Here is a 27,182-nt window from a genome sequence, read left to right on the forward strand (position 1 = left end):
AACATGTCTTTTTAGCAGTATTTAGTGGCCTACTCAGTTTTAGATGTGCAGATTGCTTTGTGTTTCTCCAAGCCACTGGGTTTTTTTTCTGATGGACTTTCTTATTCTCTCATAGTCCTGCTGGCAGTAGTAGATACGGCTCCTCTTGTAATGTCAGCCAGGGAAGCTCTCACCTAAGTGAGCTGGACCATTCCCATGAAAGTGCCCATGGCTCTGAGCAAGAAGACGATCTGGCTCTGAGCAAGAAGACGATAAGCAGGAAAGAGAGTCGATTCATTCCTACCACAGTTCGGGCAGCTACCAGAAGGATGGTCAGACATGGCTGAGGGAGCAAGAGGAGCCTTGCAGCAAAGGAGAGGAGGAGAAGGTCTGTGAGGCAGAGGAGAAACACCCAGACCGTTCTGCAGCTAAGTTGCCTCTGGAAGTTGAGAAGCCCAAGGATGTTGATCCAGGAGCCCAAGTGAGGTAAGTGAAACTATTATTGAGTTCTTTTCATCTGATTCAAAGGGGATTCCTCCTTTTTGCTATGTCTTGGGGCAATTGCATTGTTCTTGCAGCCTTCTCCAACAGCTCACTTGATGTTGCTTACCTGTGAAACCACTTTATGTGCAGGACCAGTTATTTATGAGACATTATCTAAGCTTAAGCTATGTTATCTATATATGTAAAGAGGAACACCTACTAGTGTCCTGAAGTTCATTTGCTGTATTTTCTGTTTCTGGTTTAATGAATATAGCCTGGCCCAAAGATAGTGGTCTTCATTGCTTGTGTGTGATCAAGTGTGCATGTGAGCAACCAAGAGCTACATGTAGTCATGGTTAGAGCTGCACTAGTTCCTAGCTTGTGTAGTAGGCTACCACGATTAGAGTTAGTGTTTATGTAGTTGTAGGTTGTAGAATTACAATATGAATAGACATGTTGCTCTGAATCACTGTGACAGCTTTTCTTGTCCTTGCACTTGGGCTTTCCAAGCTGTCAGCAGTATTGAAAACAGTCTTCAAAAGTACTTCAGCTAAGTTTGGGGGAGTAATGTGCTGGTTTTGTACAGGTTTTACAGGAATTTAAAATTTCACTACTTAACTTTGGGAGTGACTTTTTTTCCCTGAGGTAATCAAGTCAGTGCAGCCCCTCGTCTGGGTATGGTTACACTTTCGTAAGTATGAGTGACTGTTTTAATCTCATTCAGTTAGACCCATGGAAAGATGTCTGCCTGTCTGTACCCATTGGAGGGTATAGCTGGTGTCACCATGCTTATATGAGAGGGTTAACTGTAGCAGTTCATGTGTAGGCAACACTTTCACTAAAGACGTAAAAAAGGAAAACAAGACCAGAAAAAGCATTAAACTCTTTTTAAACTCTGACTCACTTTCCTCCTCTTCTTACAGAGCAGCAGGAGTCTTGTCCCAGAATGGATGGCCTATATTTGTTCACAGGGAAGGTTATTCACATAGTCTATTTCAGGCTGATTTAGACTTCTAACCTGGATGCTCCTGCATCACTGGCTATGGGGTTTTCTTATACTGTCAGGAGCGCCTGGTGCTTTGCAGAGAGGGGAAGATGTTTGTGCCTGTGACCGACACCTCAACAATGTACAAAAGAAAGAATGCAGCCAAAGGCCCAACATATCATGAGGTTATGGAGTGTGAAATATGCTATGAGGCGCTGAGATGGAGCAGTGCTGCCAGATGCATGTGCCCTTTTGAAAATCTATAGGCAAGGGTGGAGTGAGAAAGGTGCAGTGAATGGGGAAAAACACAGTGGAACCTTCTTGCCAGTGTTTCCACAAAGGAGGATCTGTAAATTTGTAGCAGTAGAGGTGAGCGGCAAGAGACAGGGGTTAGAAGGAACCTGCAACAGGCATGGAGATGGAAAATATTCCATCTTCCTCTTTGTGTGTGCATTTATGGTGCCAGTGTGTTGAACTGGCTGGATCTGGGACTGTTTTCCTGATGTTCTGACCAACAGCATCTTACTCCTGGGGCTGGATTGTATCGATCCTGGCTTATATCTTCTAGTTCACAGAATCACAGAATGTTAGGAGTTGGAAGGGACCTCTGGAGATCATCCAGTCCAACCCCCCTGCCAGAGCAGGATCACCTAGACCAGGTCACACAGGAACGCGTCCAGGCGGGTCTTGAATGTCTCCAGAGAAGGAGACTCCACAACCTCTCTGGGCAGCCTGGTCAGTGCTCTGTCACCCTCACAGTGAAAAAGTTTTTCCTCATGTTCACATGGAACCTCCTATGCTCCAGGTTGCTCCCATTGCCCCTTGTCCTGTCATTGGACATCACAGAGAAGAGCCTGGCTCCTTCCTCCTGACGCTCGCCCTTTACAAATTCATAAACATTAATGAGGTCACCCCTCAGTCTCCTCTTCTCCAAGCTAAGTTCATCAGTTTCTCTGACTGTTCTGATGTATAAGGAAACCTCTGCTTTAGCTTTTCACTTCTCAGAGTATGTTCAGGGCTGTGTTTGCCAGGAGTCTGTTGGTTCCTTCATCTTCCAGAGCTGAAGCTGTGATTACGTTGTGTAATGTCAAATCTCTAATGCTACAGATTAGTGTTTTTCCTGTAGTGATGTTCTGTTTCTTGCCTTTAAGCTACCAGGGTGACAACGAGCCACCACCATTTCCTCCAGCGAGAGCCCATTGGATTAGAGCCATTAGCAAAGTTCGACTGCGGCTTCAGGAGGTAGGATGGAGTACTGCTTCACTTGTTTGTGCTACCTGGGTTTTAGACCTGTGGCTGAAGGTTTCATTTCTTCTTCCTTGTAAGACACCTCTTAAAATTTTTAAGTTTTGAAGGCAAAAATTTAATCAAATGTGTTGTATGGGACTGCAACATGTTGTGAAGGTCTTAGTGCTATCTAATTCTGCCAAACGTTTTGAACTTCACTGTGTGGAAGTAGAGATTAATATCAGAAAAGGGGCAGAAGCAGAGGAATTAGCTCTGGATTTGTAAATAGTAATAATAATGTGTGAGACTGAATGGTTTGTATTAAACTGTTCAAAATGAAGACTTTCTCAAGGCAACTTGAGGATAGCTTGTTAGCTTAGTAGGAGTTATCTGTATTATTTGTCGTGTGAAAATGTTCCTTGGGAAACTTTACATCAAATATTTTTACATATACTAATTGAAAGTGGGTGTATAGTAAGTTCTGGTATTTCCATCTCATGAAAGTAAGGTTTAAAAATAAACAATCTTGATTTGGGAAGTCAAAAGGAAAAGGTTGTGACATTTTCTTCAACAGTATAAACACTCTTGTTTTAGAAAACAGTGATTAAGTCCCCAAAAGTTGATTATTTTAAAAAACCAAAACTCTTATGCTTTCATCCATCTGTATGCCCACAGAAAGATAACATATGGTGTTCATATTCTATAGATGATAAACTATTGCCTACTATCCAAAGTGCAGAGTTAATACATTTTATTTAGAGATACTACTTTCTTCTATAACTCGCTTGTTTTGTTTTTATCAGAAATTATTTTACAGTACCTCTCAAAGCACCCTAGCAGAAATAATTTTTTTCCCTCGTCTCATCTGGATTGTAAATTCTTTCCCATCTAAAAGGTGTGTTCCTTCACCTCTGGGCAGAATGGATTTGGGTCAAATCTGTCAGTGTGACATAGGAAGCAAAATTATGAACAACATTAGAATCTAAGAAGAAAAGGATCTTCTGTTGTGGCTTTGTACAGCATGCAAACAAAGCAGTTCAGGTCTGTGCCTTATGGAAAACGAGTGCACAAACATAATAGAAAGGACAAGAGGTTCGGTGATGCCTCTTCCTGGCTTTCTCTCTTTTCTTTCTTTTCTGAGAGAGTTCAGGGTTCCTGAGGTGGTTCAGCATCAATCTTTGTGTTTCTGCTGAACTGGGAGGAAGACATGCTTTGAGACAACTTGCAGAAACACGGGTTTAGTTATTACAGCAGAACGTAATGACATCCTTTGCCTTGCCCACTGCTAGCCACTATTGATCCAAAATTCCCTTAAACCCCCCCCCCCATATATATGTATATGTGTGTGTGTGTGTGTGTGTGTGTGTGTGTGTGTGTGTGTGTGTAAGAGATGGAGCTTTCCAGCCTGCTCCAGGGCTTAGCTCTCTGTACTGTCCAAATTTTCCTGAGCCCTGCTCCAGATCTTTTTTCTGCTGCATAAATTCATTCCTCACAATTTAGGATGAGGAGTACAGGAACAGAACTGATTCCCTTCCTCTCTGGGATAGTGAAGGACTGCTGCAGAGAGAGGATGAAGCCCCACTTGCACCTCTCATCTTCATGAAATGATGCTTTTTCTTTTAGCCTTTTCTTGTGAAATTCTGGTTTAGGCACTCTTTAATCAGCCTTTTTTTTTTTTTTTTACTTTCTTTGTTTTTCCTGAAGTGCAGTTCAAAGCTGACTGCAGAAACCCAGCTGAAAGCCTGCTCATGTGCACTACAGAGCAGCGAGGGCTTTGTTCCCTGGGCTGTAATCCTGATATCCCAAGATATCCCAAGATATCAGGTGTCCTGCTGTGATGGAGCCTTTTTATCGCAGACTAACACTGGTGCATAGTTAGCCTCTTATCCTTTCTCGAGCTGAGGCTCCTTCTGAAGAAGTGCCTAGCCTAATTTGTGTTGGATTACAAACTGAATATGGCTTTGCACTTGTTCTTACAGAATAGTTTTTCTCGGTCCTTAAGCACATTGCTGTCTGTCTCTTCCTAACCTGTTATGCCTAGAAATCCTTCGAGTTGTGTGTGAAAAGGTTGTGTAGTACCCGAGCTGTCAGCCTGTGTGCTACCAGAGCTGCCTGAGGGGTACTGCTTGATACATTCGTTGAGTTTGGCTACCTTGAGTGTAAATTTTTCCAGGGTGTTTGCATCTATGTAAGCAGTTTCATCCAGACCTTAGGATATAAAACTTCTACTGTTCTTCTCCTACCCCTAAGACTAATTTACCTTGTCATAGAAGGAAGTTAAATGCATTTGTCACAGTTCTACTCTTGATGAAACCTTCCTTGCTGTTATTTCTCTCCTTTTTATGTTCTAGAAGTTTTGCAAGTAATTTGATTATTTGTTCCAGTCTTCTGTACCTGGGGGGGTGGGGGGGGGGAGGGGGGGGGAAGCACTTTCATAATTATCCAAGTCCTGCTCTTCCTATTCTTTAAGCATGAATGCTTGCTTTGCCCTTTTCAAATCTTCAAGTGCATTGCCCGTTTTTCAAGTACTTTCGTGCTTTGTGATTGTCAGTGTTGTAACCTAGTACCTAGATTTATCAGGGCCAGCTGACTTAGAAATAACTGCCTTATCTCCCTGCTTTCAAGTTTGTTTTCCTTTACTGCATCCCGTTTTTTTATAACTTGCTAAACTTTGGTTTCCTTTTTTTTAAAAAAAACCCAACACACCAATATTAATTCTGTCAGCCGTCTGACTGCAATTGTCCGTGTCAGTGAAGACCTGAAGCAATTAAGGCATCAAATATTCCAGCCTTCTTAATGCCACATGGTGATAGCTTTGTCTTCCAATGACTATCAGCCATGGGTTTTTGTGTCATATTGTGTGTTTCCTTCTAGGTGTTTAATTTTGTGCTTTGGACTTTTGATTTCTTACCTGTGCCATCATGCTTGTCCTTAGAAAATTCCTCAAGAAGAGAGTTCAGGCCCTCTGAAGAGGGAGACAGATCTCTCATTCTATGTCCTTCCCTTCCCCTTCACTGCAGTAACTTGTGGTGTTCATCTGTTAATGCTGTTTCATTAACTGTTGGCAGCTTCCTGAACTCCCTGCTGCTTTAAGCCTGTTTCTCATGAGCTCTAGCTACTGATTTTCTGGGTTTTTATTAGTTTGTGTTCTTGAATTGCACAGTGTTTTTCTGGCTTGCCTAATTCCTTTCTTTCTAAGGTATCACGAAGACTGTCACAGTTTTCTCAGATGCATTTGCATCCTCATTTCTGTCTGTACTTTTGCTGAAATCTAGAAGAGCATCTCTGCCAGTTGCACCTTGTACATCATCAGCTTGTTCCTAGATCTTGTTTGAAAGTCAGTGATAGGAATACAGACTATCCAGATAAGTGTCAGGATTTTAAAGGTTCCTTTGATGATGGTTCAACCAGGCAATTCTGATGGTAGGTAGGAAAGGTCATGTCTTATTTCTCTGATCATTTTATTAACATCTTCACATCTTCTATCATTACCTAGAATCTTTCAAGAGGTCTATCCTTCTCTGTTTTTTCCAGCACTTAGAGCAGCTACTTATGTACTTAATGTTCAAAGCAATGCCTCCAGCTCTTATCTGTGTTCCCCTTCCTCAATCTTCAATATAATTTCATTAATACACATGGAGCTCCAGCTGACGGATCCAAACTGCTAGATTCCTCTCACATAGGCTACTGAAATGGTTCTTATGACTTTTCATTGTTAATGACCTGGTTGAAATTTGAAAGAAAGAAAAGAAAAAAAAAAGACACCCAAGAAGTTTCCATATGTGATGTGATTATAAATCCCTTGAGCTATTCAGCCTCCTACCTGCGTAGAGATTAATATTCATGTGAATAATATACATGCATCCTACAGCACCATGAGTCAGAGAAATGTAGTATTTTAATTAAGACTTGACAGCTATAAAATGGCACAGAAATTTGTAACTGCATGTTAAAAAAGCTTTGCAGTAGCATGCATGTTTTTTTGCTTCGCTTCTGCTGTTTTGCTTGTTCTCTTTCTGTGTTTGTGAAGAGGAAACTTAATTATGCCATAATCAAACTAGGGTTTTCAGCCCTGAGAGGAATGACTCAATAATTGTCACCTTCACACTTGAAACTTTGTCTACAAAGAGAGATTAATTGATAGATCGTCGGCTGCGGTGCCTCTGTGGGAGCTTCTTTTCCAGGAGGACAACACACACGTAGCTATTGCATCTTCGGCTTGCAGCCCTCCGTAGCTGAGATAGCCTTCAGGCAGGGACGCGGCTGTGTGACTTTTCAAGTTGCACAAATTCGAATCTGAGGTTTGTATGACACAGAAGAATTGGAGGACTGGAGAAGAGCAAAAATTCAGTCAAATCATCAAATCGCCTCCCTTACTGAGGATATGGGGTCTGGGATTTTATCCACTTTTATTGAACGTGTTTACAGGGGGAAAAGTCTTATGCATAATTTTTCTCTTTTATAACAAAAGATTAAATATATCCATTTGCTTGTTTTCATTTCAAAACCAAAGTCATTGAAGCAGTTTTCTCTTTGTTTTTTTTTTCTCCTAGATGCTATTTTATACCAATTATTTTGATTTTTATCTCTGTCCTTCCCTGTGAAATGTCAATATTTTGTTCTTTTTTACTGCTGTGTAGCTAGATCTCATACTGAGATGGCAGATGTAGTCCATGATGTTGTTTCTCTGGGATATGATAAGCACCCAGAGCAAGGGACTAAATGACTGTTCTCCTCCAGTCTTACAGGTACCCAATTGTATCCTCAGTGTTATTTTCCCTTGCGCTATAGTTTCACGGTCAGCAGTTCTGATTGAGCACCTGCAAATATTTGAGAACCATCAGAGTCTCACTTCAGAAGCCCTGGTCCAAAGAGGGTGTTGCATTAGTGATACTAGAGCGTGTGAAGCCCTATTTTTGTTGGTGCAAACCACCACTGTTCCTTTCTTATGTAGCTCTGGGGTGTCCTGAAAAGTCCTTTCTGGACTTCCACTATTCCACTTCTAGTGAGGAGACCAGCAAGGCACGAACTGGTGCCAGTTTTGGTTGCTAGTCTGGTTATAAGTTATCTGCCAGCCCCCACTCCCCACACGTGAATCCAGGCCCTCTGATCAGTGAAACCAGGTACTGTACACGAGATGAGATGGCCAGTGGGGGACACGCCTGCTTTGAGCCAGTCACCAAAAGATTAGAAACTGTCCCTTTCTACCTCTCATGAACTTTGCAGTCCATGCAATAGTTTACTTTCAGCATTTTATTTCCCTTAAGCTTTGTTGCCTAGGTGTCTTTTTATCAGTCCCGTGAAGATGAGTAAGCTCTGCATTTTTGAAGCCTCCCACACAGTGGCAAAGAAGCAAACTGAAGCACTGTGACTCTAGCAGAAAGCTACTAGAAACTTCTCTTCATACAGAAAAACTGCATCTCCAGTTAAGTGTCTTCCTTCTTTTCTGTTTTGTACTTATGAAGGTTATCTTTTACCTCCACCAAAATACTGACATTGCTGATCAAGTGCTGATCAGGGTTGGCTGATTAAATCACTGTTCCTGCACCAGAGAGGAGATCAGGACTGTGCAGGGTCACTGCCAGCTGCAGTGGAGACTGCTGTCAAGTGGCTGTTCTCGCAGTGGCAGTCAAATGCTTTCTGCATATCTTATCTGTAAAATGCATACGTGGCTTTCAGATCCCTTAGGGATTGCACAGCAATGATTACTTAGAAAGCGTTTAAATGTAAAAGTAGTTGAGATCATCTATCATCTCCCCATGTCATTATCTTACTTGTCTGTGCTGCATCTGAGTTTGCAGACTTGCAAGTCTTGTGGGACTCCCCAAAGTCCCTCGTTTCTTTCCCAAGGCAGTTCTTAGTGTGGGATGGTTCGGTGGTGCTTGAACAGCCTGTGTCTGTTGGCTCTTCTGGTTGCCTTTCTGTGAGGGAAGGTTTGACTGACGTGCTGTCCTAAGAGGAGGAAAAGCTTCTTGGTATCTTACATAAGATACCTGCATATCCATGTCTGTTTGGAATAAAATGCATGTTTATTTATCCTTACTGAGATTTTTTTTCTGAGGCCTACTATCATTTTTTAACCTGCTTTACAATTAATATTAACAGCTATGTTAGAGCAAAGATAGAATTATTTGTATGTACGCAGAAGGAAATAATGTTGTGCCTTCGTTAGCTGCTGTTCTGATTTTCAAGTGGCTTTTTGGTAATCTTAACTCCAGTGGGAAAAATCAGCACACTTGTGCTTTTTAGTGTAGTTACACTAAAATTAAGATAAATGCTCTCTTGTGGAGCAGTGTGCTGATCAGAAATGCTTTTCATAATGACCACAGCAGCTAGAAGCCTGTTCAATTGCTAACAGGATTTTCTGTAAGTTTCTCTGAAAATATCAGTGCACTGACACTCAACTTCTGTTCACCTCTGCTAAAAACCAGTCTTGATGCTGATGGTCTGTATTCCCCAGCACACAGGACATCTGTCCCCTTCAGTGACAACAGAGTTCCTCCATACCTTCCTGTTGCTGGTTGGAGAAAACCCAGACAAACTTGGGGAATTTTTTTAGTTTAAACAGTTTATGAAGTGGACAGCTAGCTTTCCAATAATGCTGTTTTACTTTTTCCTTGTGGGCGTTCAGGAGCAGGGGTAGTCTCCATAAGCAGGCAGAGAATCCTGACAAGTCGCTTCTTTTCCTGATCTACAGTAGTATTCAGGACTATAGCTTTGCTTCTCTTGTTTTTTTTACTGGAAACTCTGCACTTCTACAAGTCAAAATTCTTATGAAGCCTTTGAATGGGAATCCAAGTGTAATTTACTTTTCTTCCAAGGTTTATTCCATTGACTTTCTTCAAAATAAAGGGAAGGTATTTGTGGAACATCTGGGATAGTTTACAAACACGGGATGTTCCACAATCAGGTGCATCTCTTACTTTATGCCAGCACTGCACATGAAGCTCAAGTAATCCAGTTGGACTGAACTATATGCTTCTCTTCTCTGACTTGTGAGATCATAATGACAGTTCTGGGATGCATGTGAATGGTCTGCCATTATATCTCATTTCTTTTACTTGAAACACTTCATGTGTGAAGGTTTGACTTCTGCAGTGAAGCTGGATGGAAAGCGGCTGCTGCTTTTGCGAAGTGTGGGTGTTTTTTGGGGTAGCTGGGAGGTTAGACATTCTGGTTTTGGCTTTTTGAGATTGACTGGGGTATGACAGATGAGAGATCCATTTATGGAAGAGCCAGCACTTTAACTAGAATAAATCTAGAATAAGGGGAGAATAGGACTCTAGTTCCTGGTCTAAACTGGGCAATACTGAGATTTTATTGTAGGTTTCCTGCCATTTAGAAAAGTGCATTGACTGCTGAGCTGTAACGCTATTCTAGGGAATGACTCGTTCCTGTGCTCCCTCCCCTGTTTAGACATCTTAGACCAGAGAAATATCCCCATTCAAATTCATCATGGTCCTGTAAAACAGATTTTGATTATGACAAGTCGATGTTTTCTGAAGGATAAGGTGTCTTAGTCACCTTCCTTCCTCTCCATGGAAATTGTACCTCCGCGGACGAGAGAGAAAGGTGTGGGTGGCAGCAGTGGGCTGGTGATGCGGATGGATGACCTCTGTCTTGTTCAGTTCTTTGGTTCCCAATTAGACTGTGCACACAGCATCGCTGCCTTTTTGTCTTTGGCATCGTTTCTCTTGGGCAATCTGGTCACAGCAACTTCTGTGTTTGTCATCTCCAGAAGCAACTTGTGTATCACAGGCTGAAGGAGCTACCCATGTGCACAGACCATCTCTGAACCATCATGACCTACAGTAAGGTCTTTTCCTGTCTGGTAGTGCCAGACTTGGATTCTCATTTACACCGACACTTTTCCAAATCCTTTGTCAAGCGAGTGTGTGTCTTTTCCCAGGACCTGCTGCAGCAGTTGTCTGAAGCTTTCAGGAGAAATGGAGCCCAGATCTGTTTGGAGAGTGGACCAAGTCCTCTAAATAGTAAATAACAAAGGCTGTGGAGGAATACTAAAAATGTAGCTGAGGCAACAGTTGCCACCATATGCAAAACTCCTCTCTTTGCACCTTGTTTTGGGGATGTCACAGCAGAGAGAATTACAGCAGTGTGCTGTTGATAGAGGCTTGTATCTGGTGGGGAGTAAGGCACAGAAATTTGCGGTGTCCTGGCCACCTCGTCGTGGCACTCGTGCATGGTGTTCACTGGAAGAAATTGAGAGCGCTTTGTCGAGCACTGGAGTAAGTCAGTTCCTCCTGCTCAGAATAGGGGTGCAATGTGAGAGGTGGGTGGGGGGACTCCTACCTGCCACATACGCAACCCTTAAAAATAGCATTGACTGCTGGGAGAGCCAGACTTCACACTCTTATTTTTAAGGCTCTGCGTGGGAGGAGGGGATATCTCCCAGTGTTGTGTATTACTGAAGCAATCTGTGCAAGAAATGCTGCACTGGAGAGATAGCAGTGGGTTTTGGCTTACAAAGCACAAGACTTGGGGAAGAGATTAGCTAACCAGCACTGGCTGAGAGCATCATAAATGGTGCATTAACTATTCATGCAGTGTTAGCAAATACTTTGAATAGCATCATAACTGTATAGAAAAAGGCAAGGGTCAGAAAAGGGGGGTTTTCTTTTACTTGTTTCTTGTTTTCCAAGCTGCATGGTTACACGGCTTGTTTAGATGTAGGGCAGGGTGGCCTTGCGTGCTTCTGAGCCAATTTTCGAAGTTGTGTAAGGGTTTGTTGTAATTGGAGTCTTCTAGTACTGTGCATCTGGATTTAAGTAAGATGTTTGCTTTTTTCCCCTCCCTGTTGTAAAAGTGGCATTTGGAAGTCAAAGTGCTGTTAATAATGCTTAATGTAATGCCTGAAGGCAGCAGGACTCCAGTTCTATGAACTATGTAAAAAAAAATATATATAATTTTTATTTTCTGCACATTTTAATGTCAATGATTTATTGAATTCAAGCCACTTGAAAATCCTGTGGTACAGCAAGTAGATCTGTCCATTGGGAGATAGTTTATTGAGAGGTGAAATGAGAACTTGTATCCAGATTCCTTTCTTGGCACCAAACAGGATTTTTAAGCTGTGTTGTGGCCATCAGAAAGTTGTCTTCTCTCTGCTCATATTTAGAGTCTGAAAAATGTTGTGACATTGCGGAGGGCTGATCAGATGAGCCTGGTTCAAGGATCTGGATCAAGCTATGTGTTAATTTCCATTGCTTTGTTGTTTAATCACTGGCACTTTCAAAAAGGGCTTTTTGGTGGTTCCTCTTTGGCTTCATTTGGAAACCTGTACTTGATAAGGGTGGGATCGGTTCTTCCTCTGCCTGGCTGCTGAATCTGTAAGGAAAAGCCTGCAGCGTTTCCTGGCAGTCTGTGAGCTGGGTTTCTAGCATGCATCCTCTGCTGAATGCCAAGGTATCATATCTGTTCTGCAGGGAGAATTTCCTGAAGGCGTTGACAGCTTCCTCCTTTGTGTGCTGTAAAAATAAAGATAATTTAGGCTTAAAGCTGGGGTGAAATCCCAAATGTAGCTTGAGATTTTTATCTGTTGCTTAAGCATGCAGGTAATGAAATGCTGGGAGTCTGAATGGTAATTTACCGGGGTGCCATAGGCAGTGAATCTCTTGCCGTCCAGGGTGTCTTGTGCCTTCAGGCTTGCAGGTGGTGCCAGGTGAGCAGCTGTGGTCTATGTGGTCAATGGGAGTGTGAAAATGGTCCTGTGAAAATCAGAAGGATGCTGCTGAAGCCACTCATATGCACTGGATCAGGAAGAGAGAAGAAAGGGCTGTTCTGGGTAACTATAGGCTCATTTAATGTGCTCTTGCTAGTGTGTGAGGCTGTAGAACTCATCGGGAAAGAAACTAGTAAAACTAGGAAATTAGTAAAACCACTAATTGCATGCTGCTTTATACTCTGTGCTACACTGTGGCAGACCAGGTGGGCATCTGCCTGTATTTCTGTAATATTTCTACTATGCCACGTAGGAAGCCAGCAAATGATTTGGGGAAGATGGGGACTATTGCGAAAATCGGAGAATGGGTTATAGAAGTAGGAGAGGGGACACTGGGACAGTCCTGGGAGGGAAGGTGCTGAGGATGTGTGAGATGAGGCCAAACAAGTATGGCTCAGCGTAGCAGACTGGAAGCTGAGAGCGGATGTTGGTGCCACGTACTAATAGAGCAGGGGAGTAAATATTGGCAAGTTTGCAGCTATTTAAGCTAAAGGTTAATGTTAGCACTAGAACAGAAGGGGGTAAGCTGGTTATGAACAAACCCAGGCTAGAAATCAGAAGGCGATTTTTCTAATTGTTAGTGAACAGCTTCCAAATGGGCTTCTTTGCCCTTTCTGTTTCTAATTAATCTGAAAATGTGTCTGTTTGTGAAAGCTATTATCTGACAGTCGCCTGTGGGAGCAAAGAATGGGACTTCGTCATCCAAGAAGCCTCTGAGTGGGCAGTGAGAAGCGTCCGTGGAACCACAGCCTCTGCAGCTCTTTTTCGTAGCGTGGCCTCCCTGTGTTCACGCTGCCTTGGCTGCCAAGCTGTGCTGCATTGCAGGACCCTGTGCCTTTCAGAGCACCACCAGAGGTGTGTGGAATTGGTATTTGCTGCATTTGGACTAAGTAAAGTCACCAGAGTAAAATGGTGAAAATCATACTGCGACCCCTCTTGGATGGTGGGTTTTCCATGCAGTTGCACAGCAGATATTAAGGATGCTAGGCTGTGAGCGTTTTCTTGAGGAACAGTAGTTATTAGTGACTCATGCCTGGTAATGAACCTGTCACAGATATAATTTTGTTTTCTGACAAATGTTCAAGTGGCAACAGTTTCAGAAAATATGGTATAGTTTGTAAACAGGTTTGTTCTTAAATGAGGTTTTTAAGAATTCTCCATGGGTTTTCAGTTGTGTATTTAGACGGTAAGTTGCAATTGAACCTATACTCATTAAAAGTTTTTAAAAGCTACCACTGGATAATTATTTTCTATGAGCACTTGAAAAGCAACAGATAATATAAAGACTAAGTCAGTGATGTGTACTAAAAAGGAGATAATAGAGCTATCCAGCTAGAAGGGAATTCAGATTTAGCCTTGAGCTGATTTATCTATTTAGTACCGCTGTAGTCAATACTTTGTTACTTACAAGAATATATGAAATACAAATAAAGAGTGCCTTATGTAAAAGGTGAGTTTATTTTAACCATGTTCCCATCTGTTTTTAATTTTTGTTAGTGGGTCAATACTCACCTTGTGTTTTAAGAGAACACGCACATTTTTGAGAAACTGTTATTGAGAAACTGAGAGTGCTAGATTTTATTGCAATTAAATGTTTCTATTTTTATTCAGTGTATAATGTTAATGCAGCAGATTCAAATGCAGGCAGGTGTTTTTGTGATACCTCATATAATGGGTACTTGAAAGATCCAGTTTTATCTACACAAATATCTATAGATTGGCTGGTGTATTCACTCTGAATTATATTATGCATAATTTAAGGAATTTAATTTTGAAGCAAGTACAACTCTCCTTCATGTTTGTGTGACATGGATACATGTTACTCATCTTAATTAAGTCACTCTATTTTTAGCTTGCAGTAGTAATAGCTAATTAATACAAAACTGTGTACAGCTGCTAGAATCATCCCTGTCTCATGCTGTCTTTGAATCCGTTTCTCTCCAGTTTGCGTGAAGGTGGAGTGGCTTCTGTGACCTGAGACGACAGGGCAGAGGCAGCTACCGGAATGTCACCCACCCCTGCCTCCCTCGCCATCCCTGCTCAGTATTTGGGTGTGTTTTAGTCAAACTGTGCTGTCACAGACTTGCCAAGGAGGCTAATTGGCCTCTTAGTCACTTCACTTAGGTCAGCTGTCTGTAAAGCAACTTTCATTGCCTTGAAGAGGTTTTCTAAATCCAGTCATTTTCATTTTTTTGCATTAAATTTCCTCCCCTGTCACTCCCAGTCAGAGGAACAGACTGATGGAGGCTAACTTCTAGGCCCAGTTAATTCAGACTCGTTTTGTAGAGCTTGTCAAAGGCCTTCCCTGGAGGTGTGAAATGGGAAAGGAAGTGGCAGCAGAGGTACCTGGGCATTGCTCCATACGGTTGTTAGTTGTTATTCCCCTGCCACGCTGTTACATGATGCTGGAAAAACCATGGTGACTTTTTATAAGTGTTTTCCCATTGCCTTCCCCTGTGATCCATTAATTGATTTCTGGTTATTTGGCTGAAGATGCTGTGAATCAGCCATCGGAGCAGTAAGTAAAGTAGCTGGAAGTACTCTGAAAAGTCAGGGTTTTGTTGTCTTGAGATGGCTGTCCAAACAGAAGAACATCTTGACCTGACTCTGCCCTCATTCTTCACTTGAATGGGGACTTTTTTGCTTCGCAGATAAGCTATGAAAGCACTAATTAATGCTTGAATTACTTGAGCAGCATGGTGATGAGCACCAAGAACACTCAGCCTGGTGCATGTAACAGCAATGTATGTGCATGTAATGGTAGGGCCTGGCTGTGATGCAATAAATACAGCATGTGGTCATGCTGTGAATAACACGAAGGAAACATGATTAAGTAGTGTCTTCTTTAGTGAGCAGTAGGACACCTTCTCTTATTGCAGAGAAAGGAGTTTACCTCCCACTGGGGAAGGAATCATCTTGAAGTTCATACTGGGTGCTGTCCTGTAGGATCAAGGCACTGAATTCCTATAGCCAAATCTGGCTTTTCCAGCTGCTTAACCTAACTTTCCACTGCTGCAAGTTAAGCCTGTTATGTCTTTATCTGTATTTACAAAAGAAATGCTCAATAGTTTACTTACCTTGTCCTTGCCTCAACTAGTTCATGTTTGAAGGGTGTTACGTCTACCTGAGGTCTACATTTCACAGCATCTGCAACTTTTCCTTCCCAGCTTTCCTGATCAAAAAAGCAATTACAGCTCTAACTGAGAGTTTAATTTCAGGTTTTTCCACTCCCAGCACATATCTCTGCTCAGATGCCTTTGCATTTTAGTGATGCTGATTATTTAATTAGGTGTGCAATTAAGACATTGATTGTAATTTTCCAATTTCATCAGATATCAAGTTCTTATGTTTTGGATGCCATTAGTTCCGGGAGAGATGTAATTTGAAGGAGGAAGCAGCAGAGGGAGAGTTTTCTCTGCTATAAATGCTTCCTCGCTGCCTGTTGACCTAAGGTATTCGAGCTGACTGTAGCTGAAAAGCCAGTGTAATAGTTGTTTTTAGAATGGGAGCACCCAGCTGGTAAAATTTTTGAGTTAGCTAAGTTGCAGAGGGCAGCACAGATTTGCTACAAGTCCATCTTTTACTTGCACTTTTTGGTTAAGAATGGAAGTCTAGAGAAGGGCTTCCATGCTTTTGGATAGGCAGCTAAAACCCAGGACTAGCTCTGGGGGCATTTGGTTATTTTTAGGAGCACATTTAAGAAAGGTTTTGTGTCTGTAATTGCTGTGGCACAAGGAGACAACATGAGCCTGTCACCAGAGGCAGCTTTGCTTTCAAAGTCAGATTCTGAAGGCTGGTGTGGGCTGTGACGAGTGGGGTTGGTGCTGTCTCAGCAGCAGCGTCTGGGAGGCAAGGCGTGTTTGTGCCCCTGAGTGGCTGGAAATTACTGCGTGGGGAATAAAATAGTCTCTTCTGTGAAGCACTGGATTTTGTACCTTAAAAATTCCCATGTCAGACTACATCTGTTCTGGCCTCAGAGAGATTTTTTGACTGGTGTGACAGCAGGAGCCTCAGAGGTAAGGAGATGGGAGGACCCATTGCAGGCAACTCTGAAGGCTCTGATCAATCCCTGCCTGATAAAGATTGGCCTAAACTGTGAAGTGTAAAAATCCATAGCTCCGCAGAAATATTAGTGCTATGTTACCTAATTTTTTCATTAACGTTATAGAAATCCCAGTCCTTGAATCTTACTACATTCTTGGCCTTGGAAATATCTTTTATTCCCAGACTATGTGAAAGTCTTTCCTTCTATTAGTTCAGAAATGTTCATGTCTAAGGGTTCAACAGACACAACCTTGGAGTCAAATAGCGTTAACATGTGGAGTATAAACATCTGTCCTGTGAAGATGAGTCAGCCAGTGGTTTGGTCTCACCTCTTCACAACAAATGGACTTACATTGCCCATCTTTGGAAGGTGAACAGTCCCAATACCTCTGATATTTTTCAATGTGCCAGTGACATTGTCTTTCTATAAACCAAATACTTCAGCTTTTATCTGAGGGAAAAAACCCTTTTTCAGGAAGGAGAACATTTGGGAAAGATTGTCTCCTTCCTTTTCGTCAAGTGCTTTGAGGCCGAAGTCTGGCCATTATCAATTTCCAAGGTGCTCGGGATGCTGTAGGAGGTACCTGTGCCTTTGTTCCCTTCTGAGCTTGCATGTTGCCCTTGCACCGTGCCTTACCCTTTCCTATGGGGAAAAGAATCAGTGCTTTGAGTGGCACCTTGTTTAAAGACATTTGTTCTTTCATCTGAAGGCAACATCTTAAGCCCGTGCTTCATAAGTGTGTTCTGGAGCTATTGTAACGACAGAAACGGCATTGACAGGGTAGTTTTAAATGCCCTGGAATATGCAGTCTGCTCTCTTCCAGGCGTCTGTCTCAGCAGCGCTGCTTAGATTGTGATGATGCACAGCTCCTCAAAGTGTGGATTCATTGAGGACAGCTGTCAAACAGCAGGGGGTCACTGCTTATTCATTAACACTTTGTCTTTAGGCTGCTGATTGATTTGATCTGTGTGTGGCTTTGAAGAAGATAATAAATAGCATGTTTTCACCGCTGAATCAATTGATAAACTTTACACTGTGTATTTGAACTTCTAATGTCTAATGCAGCACTGAACTCTAACTACCTTACTGAGAAGCCTGTCTTTAGGGAGATGCAGCAAGCAGTTTCATTTGGGACAGATGGTTTGTTTTGCTTCCAGTGAAATGAATAAAAAATTTATTTTAGAGAGCTCTGGGGTCAGAGATTTCAAAGGCCATTTGTGAAATGAATTAAACCTGAGTGTGAGTTGGACACAATTTATCCCTGCTGCTCCAGACGAGCTCTCTCCATTGAATTTTCCCTCTTGTCTCTTGACATTTCCCCCCCTTGTCTTTTTGTTTCATTTCTCTGTGTAACATTATTATCCTGTAGCTTACTTAGCCACCCAATTTTGTACTTCTCCAAGAGCCAGGATACTGGAACTGTTCTTCATTGTCTTCCTGCAGAGAGAAGGGGTGTGAGTGGGGAAGAGGAAGGAGCAGGACCTTTGCTCAAAGTGTGCTCATTTTCCTTTGGTTAATCCACTCGTGCTCGCGAAGAAATCGCTTACTCTTACAATTTTATCAGTCATTCAGTACTCTACAGGAAGTTGGAATGAAATAAATAATGAGGATTGAAAAAGAAGAAAGGGTAATGTATACCTCGCAGACATCAAAGCATTTGGCCTATATATGTGAGCCTGGCTTTATCAGTTTTAATAATTCCCTGCTGGCTCAACCTAAAATTAAAATCTGTTGGTGAATTAAAAAATCGCAGTAAGAAGTATTTAAATTTTTAAGTGGAAGTTTATTTCTCTAGTAGAAGGCAAATAACTCAATGCTCTGAGCCTTAAGGTAAAGTGCACTCTTTCTCGTAGGCTTTTTTTTAGAGGTAAGCCATGCCTATTTTTCCCAATTCTGAATTATCCTCATTATTTCAGTAAACAAAACGTCTCTGAAAAACAGAGCCTGTTTCAATCTCCTGTGTGCTAGGTAAGGCTTTTGAAATATTTGAAAGATGCGGTCTTCCTTGATTCTGAGGGCAGCTGTGGTTTTGTCTTTTCATAGACACATTTCCCTCTCCAGCCTTTGTGAGCTGTCGTGAGGACCGTGATATTTTCCAGCACGTCATTGCTCATGACCTTAATTAGCGATGTCTCATGTCTCTTTGTCTAATGAGACTTGCTTGCCTTTTCCATGTTTGTTTGTTGGTTGTTTTTTTTTTCTTCTGCTCCTGTTCTCCTAAGGAAGCCATGGGAGTACTGGAATTTTCTGTGGTAGTGCTTGGAAATCCACGCAGGCTCTTTGGTTCTCGAGAGCTGCGGCTGCAGGATTGTGTTTGGCCGCAGGGCGTTTTTGACTTGGATGTGCTAATGTCTGGTGTTGATGGCTGCAGGGATGGGCAAAGACCAAGGAAGAAAGCGATGTGAAGGACAGAGGCAGCCATGGCAAGATGACATTGCCTCTACTTGCAGTAGGATCTTTGGAAAAAGTAAGGCATATAAAAGCCTGTGAGGCTGTCTAATGCATGCTTCAGGTGCTGTAACATGTTAATGCAAATGAGAAAGTGTTGTCTGATGGATGCTTAGTGTTTTTTTAAATGATTGCTGTGAAAGAGACTCCTGGCAAAATCTTTTTTGTCTTACTCATGTGCAGAACTTTGAAGATACTAAGTGCCATGCAAATCCTAGATTACATTTCTGTTTTCTCAGTTGGGCAGTCTTCGTCCTTACGTGGATGAATCTGATACGGAGTTTCGGCTCTGAGCTCATGTGCTTTAATGGGTGTGTTTAGTAGCAAGCATTTCTGTTGCAGTGGAACCCTGTGCCTTCAGCTGGGTCAGAGCCCTGTTCTCCTGGTGGGATGCAAATACATGAGAAACTCAGAGTCAGACTCATATTCATTTAAAGCTAAAGCACTTTTGAAAATCTGACCTATGACCCTGCTCCTGCAGCAAGGGGAAGAGCAAAAAGGGGGAGGGTTTTCTGGAGAATGGAGTGACCACAGAGCAACATCAACATTATAGGGGGTCTGGAAGGAGGTTGGTGGCCTGGCTGCTATGCCTGGCTACCAGGGGCAGTGCTATGGCCACACATGGAAAGAGCAGGTGGGTGAACACCAGTGGTGCTACTGAGACAAAGTATCGTGAACCAAGCCATTAGTGTACCCATATGCAAAACTTGTGCTTATGTCCATCAAACAGATGAGCTGATGGGAACACCGGCCTGGCTGTTGTCAGCTGATGCTTCAGCGAGGTGCTGGGATGGAGCTGTGGAACCAGAGGATAGTAGGTGCCAGGAGAATATCCCATGCAGCAAGAGCAGGTCTGGGAGCGTAGTGATGCTTGTGGAGGAAGTGGTGAATAAAAGTTGATGCTGGTGTAGGTAAGAGATGGGGAGGGAAGTATCACTCACAGCAAGGCTGGCTCACAAGGAGGTAGGAGGTATTTGAGCAGATGGGAGGATAGTGGCATTTCCACAGCTAAGTCATATAGGCCTTTTCAAAATCCCACCCCACACTGTGAAGAGACTTTGTTTTGAAAGATGCAGTGAGTTGTCCTTGCATAAAACCAGGAAATATGCACAGCTCCCATACAGTGCCTTTGGTGTTAAAGGCAGAGAAACAGCATTTGAGAAGGAGGTGGGTGCTTGTGTTGGGTGCTTGAAGATGGGGGACAGGACAAAGGAGGCATTTGTGAAAAGGAGGATGTTAATGTGGATCAACTGTCCGGGAGGACTTTCTTAGCAGCAGTGTGTTGGATGCCCGTGGAGCAGCTTGTGGGGCAGATAAATGGTGCCATCAATTCAAGCACTTCTTGCAGGATGAGTGCCTGCTGCTGCTCACTCCCGGGAGAGGTGTCAGTACAACGTGAGCGGATCTGATTCTGTGCACAGCACTTCTGCAGTCATTCTTTTATGTAACAATGTGACTTTTATTTTTGGGAAACGTGAGATCAACGGGTGTTCAATCCCCCACACTCGTAGCAGCACTGGTACTAGTCCTCCTTGGAAACTGGGTGCGATTCATTTCAGTGAGGGCATCGCTGGGTCTTGCGGGTTAGTCTGAGGGTGAACGGGAGATACAAAAATAAACATCTATAGCAGAGTTGGGCAAAGACCCTTCTTGGAGCTGGTTAATTATGTTGAGTCCTGGGCTTTTTTCACCAGCCCCCCTGCTCCGCAGTCCTGCAGGATGCCAGGAGTCAGGCAGAGCGCTTTTCCAGCACAGATCAGCTCGCTGCGCTGTACTGCCTGCTCTCCTAACGCTGAAGGAGTGCTTTTTGTCTTTAGTCAGATTGGCTCCATCAGTTCGTATTTCCTTCTGAATGGATAATAAAGTGGAGGATCATTTCGAGGCGAGGAGTGTTGGTGCGCGAGTGGAGCGGGGAGGCTGCGTGTGTGAGGAGCGAGGCAGTAAGCAGCTGACGAGGAGGAGTAAAGTAGCGATAGCTGCACAGCTTTCTCTCTGCCTCTGAAGTACAATATTTTCTGTTGAGTCACAACTGAAGAGAAGGATGAAGTTTTAACTGTACTTGGTACTGCCTGGGAAAGGGAAAAGATGCACTGTGGCAGTGAACTAAAGAATTTCTCTTGAGGGATACTCCTGGAAGCTGACAGGATTTCTGCCTTTTTGGCTTTTACATGCATCAGCTGCTGCTGGTTTTTGCTTTTGGGATTTTTAATAGCTTTTTGTATTTTTTTTTCCCTTTCAAAACATGCCTTCAACTTTACGTGATTTCTTATCCTAGTGCTGCTGTGGAACGGGATACTCTCGGTGCCTTTACAATTGCTTTTCCCGATACCTGAGATGGGACACCAACAATTCGTTGATAATCTCCGTAGTGAAAGTTCATTATCTGGTGAACCCTTAACAAGATTAGGAATCCTTCAGGACTTGTCTTTTCTATGAGGACAAGCTATTGTATTCTGTAGTTTTCTATTAATTCCATACATTCCCTTTACATTTTAACCTTTTATTTTATTTTGAAGCAGCAAGGTAAGTGAATGTTTGGAACAAATGAAGTGGCTGGGTATAAACTGCAAGTAGGCAGCAACCAAGGAGAACTGTTCTTTATTTTTAGAGTGGGGGCTGTGTCTGTGTGTGTGTGTGTGTGTGTGTGTTTACTTTAGCAATACAATAGCTCCATTGGAAGCTGACTGGATTTAAACACGTGCTTTGTAAAAACAATTTCGTCTTAGTACTTTCATTTGTATGCTCTGTTTCTTAGGTTTTGTGTTCAGTCGCTAGACGCTAATTGTAGATGTCTTATTGCTGGTATAATTGAGGTTGTGTCTGTTTACTTTTCATACTTTTCTGTTAGGAGGGTTTGTATCTCAGCTGGAATTTGACATCAAAATCACTATGTAAAGAAGTGTTAAAGGAAAAGGGATTTGGGGATAATTTAAATTTGATCACTTCAAAAGCAAATGGCTTGAGAGTAATTAAATTACTGGTTTGATTCTCCCTTAAATGTCGCTTAAACAGGCTTGCTTTTAACCCAATGTATTTGTCATTGGCCTGATTTCCTGTGCTGAGAAGCTTGTGAGTTGATGAGATGGAATGACTGGCATGCAGGAATGATGAGGATGCTGTACAAGCTCATGAATCAGAGCAGATGGTGTGACTGTTTCAGATATCTCTTCAGTTTTCATTCCTTTTGTTTGGGCAGCTTTTTTTTGCTAATGGAGCAAGCCTTTGGGGGATAAGCATCAAGACCTAATACAGAATGCTAAGGTCTTCTGTCTTCAAGATAAAAAGGAGCGAGCTTATAGAAGTAAAGCTGCAGTTTTAGCCCAGGAGGATTTTAGTTGCCGAGTGCTGCAGTTTAGCAGCATGAGCTGGAAAACTCTAATTATTCCATCAGCTGCCTACGTTACTTTCACCCAGCCTGGCTGAATGCTGCCAAGTGTCTGCTCCAAGGAAGTGCAGGAAAGGTCAGGAACAGTCAACGAGATCACACAGCACCAGCCTGTACCCACAGCTGTGCTAGCCCTGGCCTGGCAGCAGAGGCTGGATCTCCTAATTCATCCTCTGGGGTGGTGAGTGCTGCCTGTCCCTCCCCTGCTCGAGTTTCCCTGTGAGCTGAGGCACTGCTACCTGGAAAACCAGCTCCAGACCGCGTCAGTGTGCAGTCAGAGTTTTGAGAAAATTCGTAGGAATTAATGTTTCCTGGTGGTTCTTGTCAGAAGTGCCGCACTTGGGGAGTTCACACTATTGCTTCAGCACTGGGTTGTAAATTGGATTACAAGTAGAGGAAAGGTACAGCATGTTCTGTTTCTGTTGGTATAGGCATCCTTCAGCGTTTTCATAATGGGTCTTGCAGACCTTATTTAAACCAGAAGTGCTGGGTTTGTACCGGCAGTGTTGTCTGTCTGCTGTCTGGTTAGAGGTAGCCAAATAACCAGAAACCTTTCCCCAAAGCCTACCAGAGATTTCTACAGTCCTGACCCCGAGGCAAGCCAGCTTGTCAGCATGCTCCAGTACCTGTGTTTCAGTTCTTGGTGCTGTTTCCTTTAAATAAAAAGTTGGTTCTTGCTCTTGGCTCATCTGTTCAATATAATACTTGGTCCTTAGGATCCTGATTTGGGAAAAATCTGTTTTAAGGAGCAAGCACTGCTTTAGGTTGTCATGGATAAACCTATTACTGATTGATTAGCTGTGTACAGACCCCCCTATACTCTGGAAATAAGGGGGCTGCTGAACTTAATTGCTTCTCAGTTTTCTCTTAAATTGCTGATAGCTGCTGCTGAGGTTTTGTATTTGCTGCTAAGGAGTGAAGTAACTTTACATAAGAATGACAGGAGGAGCTGTGATTTATTTTTAGTAAGCAAGCATCTGTTTCTGCCTTTTTCTCAGCGCAGGTTGGTCTCAGAACTTGGTAGGTGCCTTAGACTTACCTTGCTGGGCATGAGCCTTGCGCTTCTGCCAGCGGCAGCCTCCAGCCCTGTGCCTCCCTCTGCGTTCGGGGACAACCCCTGTTTCTGTTCCTGGATGCTGCCTTTTCTTGGCTGCCAGGTAATGCCAGACCTCATTTGTTCCTGCAGCCGGTGCATCGCTGTGCCAGCTGCTGCTGCTTTTAGCTTGCAGGAAAAGCCGTGACCAAAGGATGTGGCTGCAGAGGGAATAAGCACATGTCAAAGAATGGCAGGGCTGCCTGGTGCTGAGGCTTTCTCTGGGGGCTCCCAAGACAGCTGCACTTAAAGGTCTGCACACCTCAGTCCCTCCCTGCCTGTGCTTGCAGAAGTGATGCCGGGTGGATGACCAACATTAGCCCAATTTTACAGAAAGCTGAGACACACTTAGCAACTTTTGTGGTGTCCCCTGCGTCTGCTGGGGCTATTAAGGAGTTAAGGCAGGGTGTGCTATCTCCTTGCTCTACTACATGGTGACACTCTTCAATTACATGAATTTAATTTCATGCTGTTTTGCAACAGAATATTTTTATGCTGGTGAATGCACTTGAAACACTTAACTGGGTGTTTTACCCTTATACTTAGTGATTTTTACTGTTCCTTCACTTTGTAGCTACACTGATAACTTGCTGGTACAACAAAATATGTTATTCAGAGGTGGGTTTTGCCTCAGTTGAATGACCTTTGTGTAAAAGGGAAGAAATAGCTGTGATTGGGAGGTGCAGAATGCTGTAATTCATTCAGCCGATGTGCAGTGTTCCCCAGGTCAGTCTTCCACCCTGAGGGTGATGAAACAGCCAAACCTGACCTTTTGTCACATCTGTCAAAAGACTTTGGAAAGAGTTCAAGTGTTTTTTCTAAGATGTGCAGGTGGGAAGGGCAGCTCTCATTGGTGTCTGCGCTGAAGGTTTTGCTCAGCTTTACTGAAACAAACCAGTAGGTACAGGTGAAACCTGGAAAACATCATTGGAAGTGCTAAAAAATTTCACAACATTCTACAAGTGGGGCTGGGGTGTGGTTTTGCAGCTCATACAGTAATTCCTGAACAAGAACCCAGGTTGAGGCTGCAAAGGGACCATGAAAAGGTTATTAAGGGACTGCCAGATAGTTTCTTTCCTCACATTGTTTTGTTTTTAAAATATTTTTCATCCTTTTGTAACTACTGTCTTTTCAGTGGTATGTATACATCTCCTCTTTAATCTGGCATGTGCCATGTGTCTCTCCTGCACCTTACTTTTAGCCAAAATGTCCTGAGGTGAACACATTTTTCAAGAGCATGTTTTGTTCTCCAGTCCTGCTGCTCTCCACTCAAGATAGCTCAGATCAGTACCATAATCTTGTTCTGGGCATTCGTGCCAGGACTCAAAAGTTAGAGTATTGCTAATTATCAAGAGAAGGCTTGGAAAGAGGCATATTCTCAGAAGGAAGCAATAATGCCATGTTTAGGTATGATCCAACCCAAAATCAAATCTAATCACGTTAATTAGAAAATTGCATGCTCACCTCCAGAAGCCACTCATCAGCAAGGCTGACAATAACCCTTCATATCTCTGTCAAGCCTTGCTGTTAGGATTCTTTCAGCAATTACTGTGTTTAAAGATGCTGTAATATTCCCAGGAAGAGTCGATGTTTCAGCATGCAGTGTGCTGGGGCGATGTTGCTATGGCAGCCTTAGCCATGATTTCTTTCTCGTGTTAATGCCAAAACCTTCCCCCCCCCCAGAATGTCCTGCATTTTAGTTATTGGTATTCTTCATGTTTAAAAGTAGCTACTTTATAAAGTAGCAAGACCATTTATCAGTCATTTTATTGCTTTTCCTAATGTGATTGCTGGTACAGGTAATGCAATGCCGCTTTGTGTGGAATATACTGTAAATATTATCTAATCTGAAAGACCTCACTCAGTGCCATGGTGGCATGAATCGATAGCCAGAGAGGCTGCTGTGAAAGGTTGTTTTTTAAATCAGACTTAACTGTTTTTATACCTCTTTGCCAGTGACTGAACATCATGTCTACCATGGGGTACCAGCACCTTCTGACATCATGGTGTGATGTAAAGGTGCCTCAGTATTTCCTGTAGTGTGATGAAAGCCAGATACCCGGTAAAAAGATAAACATACCTCATTTTAGCAGAGGTTTAACAAACATGGGGTTTGTTCTCTTGCCCCCTATTCTTCCCCTTGGCTGCAGGCAGTCACTGCTGAGTGGGGCAGTGCTGGAGGCACCGCGGTGCTGCCTTTGCATTGAACCACGTTTGTTCAGTGCCTTGCAGAAGGGAAGGTGCTGCTCCAAGGGGGTTGCAGCCAGCTCTCTGCTCTGTAGTGAGAGCCTGACCATCCCCAAAGTGCTGTTAGGTGTGAAGTATGACTGATCCCTAGCTGACGAGCAGAGATCTCATAATTACATTTTATTCCTTCGTGGGATTGCTCATGTTCTTTTTTCTCTCGTTGGTGCTGGCATGCCGTGCTTTTTCTCCTGTTTTCATCACAAATCCATATGTCAGGAGGAAAAATAACTGTTCTTGATGTATTACAAAGATACTTCAAAAGTGTGCCTGGTGAAAAGGTAACAAGCAGTGCGATGTTTGTGGTAGTTCACCTGTTTCCTCTGTTTAAAATCTTAATGTGTCACCTTTATCCTCGCGGGAATAGGGAAGCAACCCAGACATCCCCAAGTAAAGTCATCAGTGTTTTCCTCCTGCTTAGCCTGAGCCTGGCTTCCTTTTAGAAAGATGGGGAGCACAAAAATGGTGGTACCTGTGTGTGCTGCATACCCAGAGACCGCTGTGCTGAACTGAGCATGGAGCTCTGGAGAGAAATGCCTGCTAAAAAGGCAGTCGGAACAAAGCTTCTGTAGTCAGTGAGGGCTTGCAGTATCTGGCAGGGTACCAGGATGCAAATACTCTTTCTTTAAAGACTTGATTTCTTGTTATGTGTTAATGTGACTCCTGGAGTGATTCTGGAAGAGAAAAAGACTTCAGCAAGGATTTGCATCCAGATTGGATTTTTTTTTGTTGTTCCTTCCTGGCTGAACCTGCATTAACTTTCATTGTCACTTTGCCTGTCTGTGCCGCACAGAAGCATGACCCTAATACAGGCAACTTTAGAGGAGTAAGGGATCTTTATAGGGGAGCAGTGAAGGGAACAGGAGCACACACCCAACCCTGGGTGGAGAGGAGGGCCCTGGCAGGAGGTGCAGAGGCGCTGTGGGGCCAGCCCACAGCACAAAGTGGGTGAATACCCAGAGCTGCAGGTCTGACTGTGGAGCTGGGGTGGCAGAAGGCAGGGAATGGAGGGAGGAAGCCTGTGGGAGAGGTGTAAAGAGGGCGATTCTCTTACCTGTTTGTAAGTGGGCAGTGTTTTGCTCTTTGGTGGCAATGGTGATTTCCATTCACTTCCACCCACTGTAGGGAGAGATAGAGAGGATTTCTTCTGAGCCAGGGCTGCTCTCCTTGTGTTCTGCTTTGGCCTTGTTTCCAGCATGGGATTAAATACTTTCTGTCCCCCTTGGCACAAGCTGGTAAGGTATTGCTGGTATTGAAAATCAAAGATTTTTTTTTAATAATGAAATAATATATACATGAATAATTATATATTTTTAATAATGAAATATATATACATACATTCATATGTATATATACACACACACTTATTTCATTATTAAAAAAAAAGATCTTTCAATTCCAATACCAGCGATACCTTATATATGCGTGTGTGTATATATATACACACACACACACAAAACGACTATATATATAAATAAAAATGACAGAATTATAGTGTTTACACTGATCTGCCTGCTTTACAACAGCTGCAGTCCTTCATGTAAGTGTTCAGCA

General features: G+C 42.9%; 1 protein-coding gene across 1 annotated transcript in view; it reads left to right on the forward strand.

Moving 5' to 3' along the window:
* The window catches only part of LOC104540072 (protein unc-13 homolog B-like), a gene marked incomplete at both ends in the record, with an annotated part of 67,966 nt that overhangs the window by 15,325 nt on the left and 25,459 nt on the right, over nt 1-27,182 (forward strand). The window contains 3 exons of the mRNA XM_010183786.1: nt 116-311; nt 1,187-1,230; nt 2,599-2,689. Coding sequence (XP_010182088.1) covers nt 116-311; nt 1,187-1,230; nt 2,599-2,689 — 331 coding nt within the window. The remainder of the gene's footprint in view (nt 1-115; nt 312-1,186; nt 1,231-2,598; nt 2,690-27,182) is intronic.

This window comes from Mesitornis unicolor, unplaced genomic scaffold (genome assembly GCF_000695765.1).
Source record: "Mesitornis unicolor isolate BGI_N332 unplaced genomic scaffold, ASM69576v1 scaffold26224, whole genome shotgun sequence".
NCBI lineage: Eukaryota > Metazoa > Chordata > Aves > Mesitornithiformes > Mesitornithidae > Mesitornis > Mesitornis unicolor.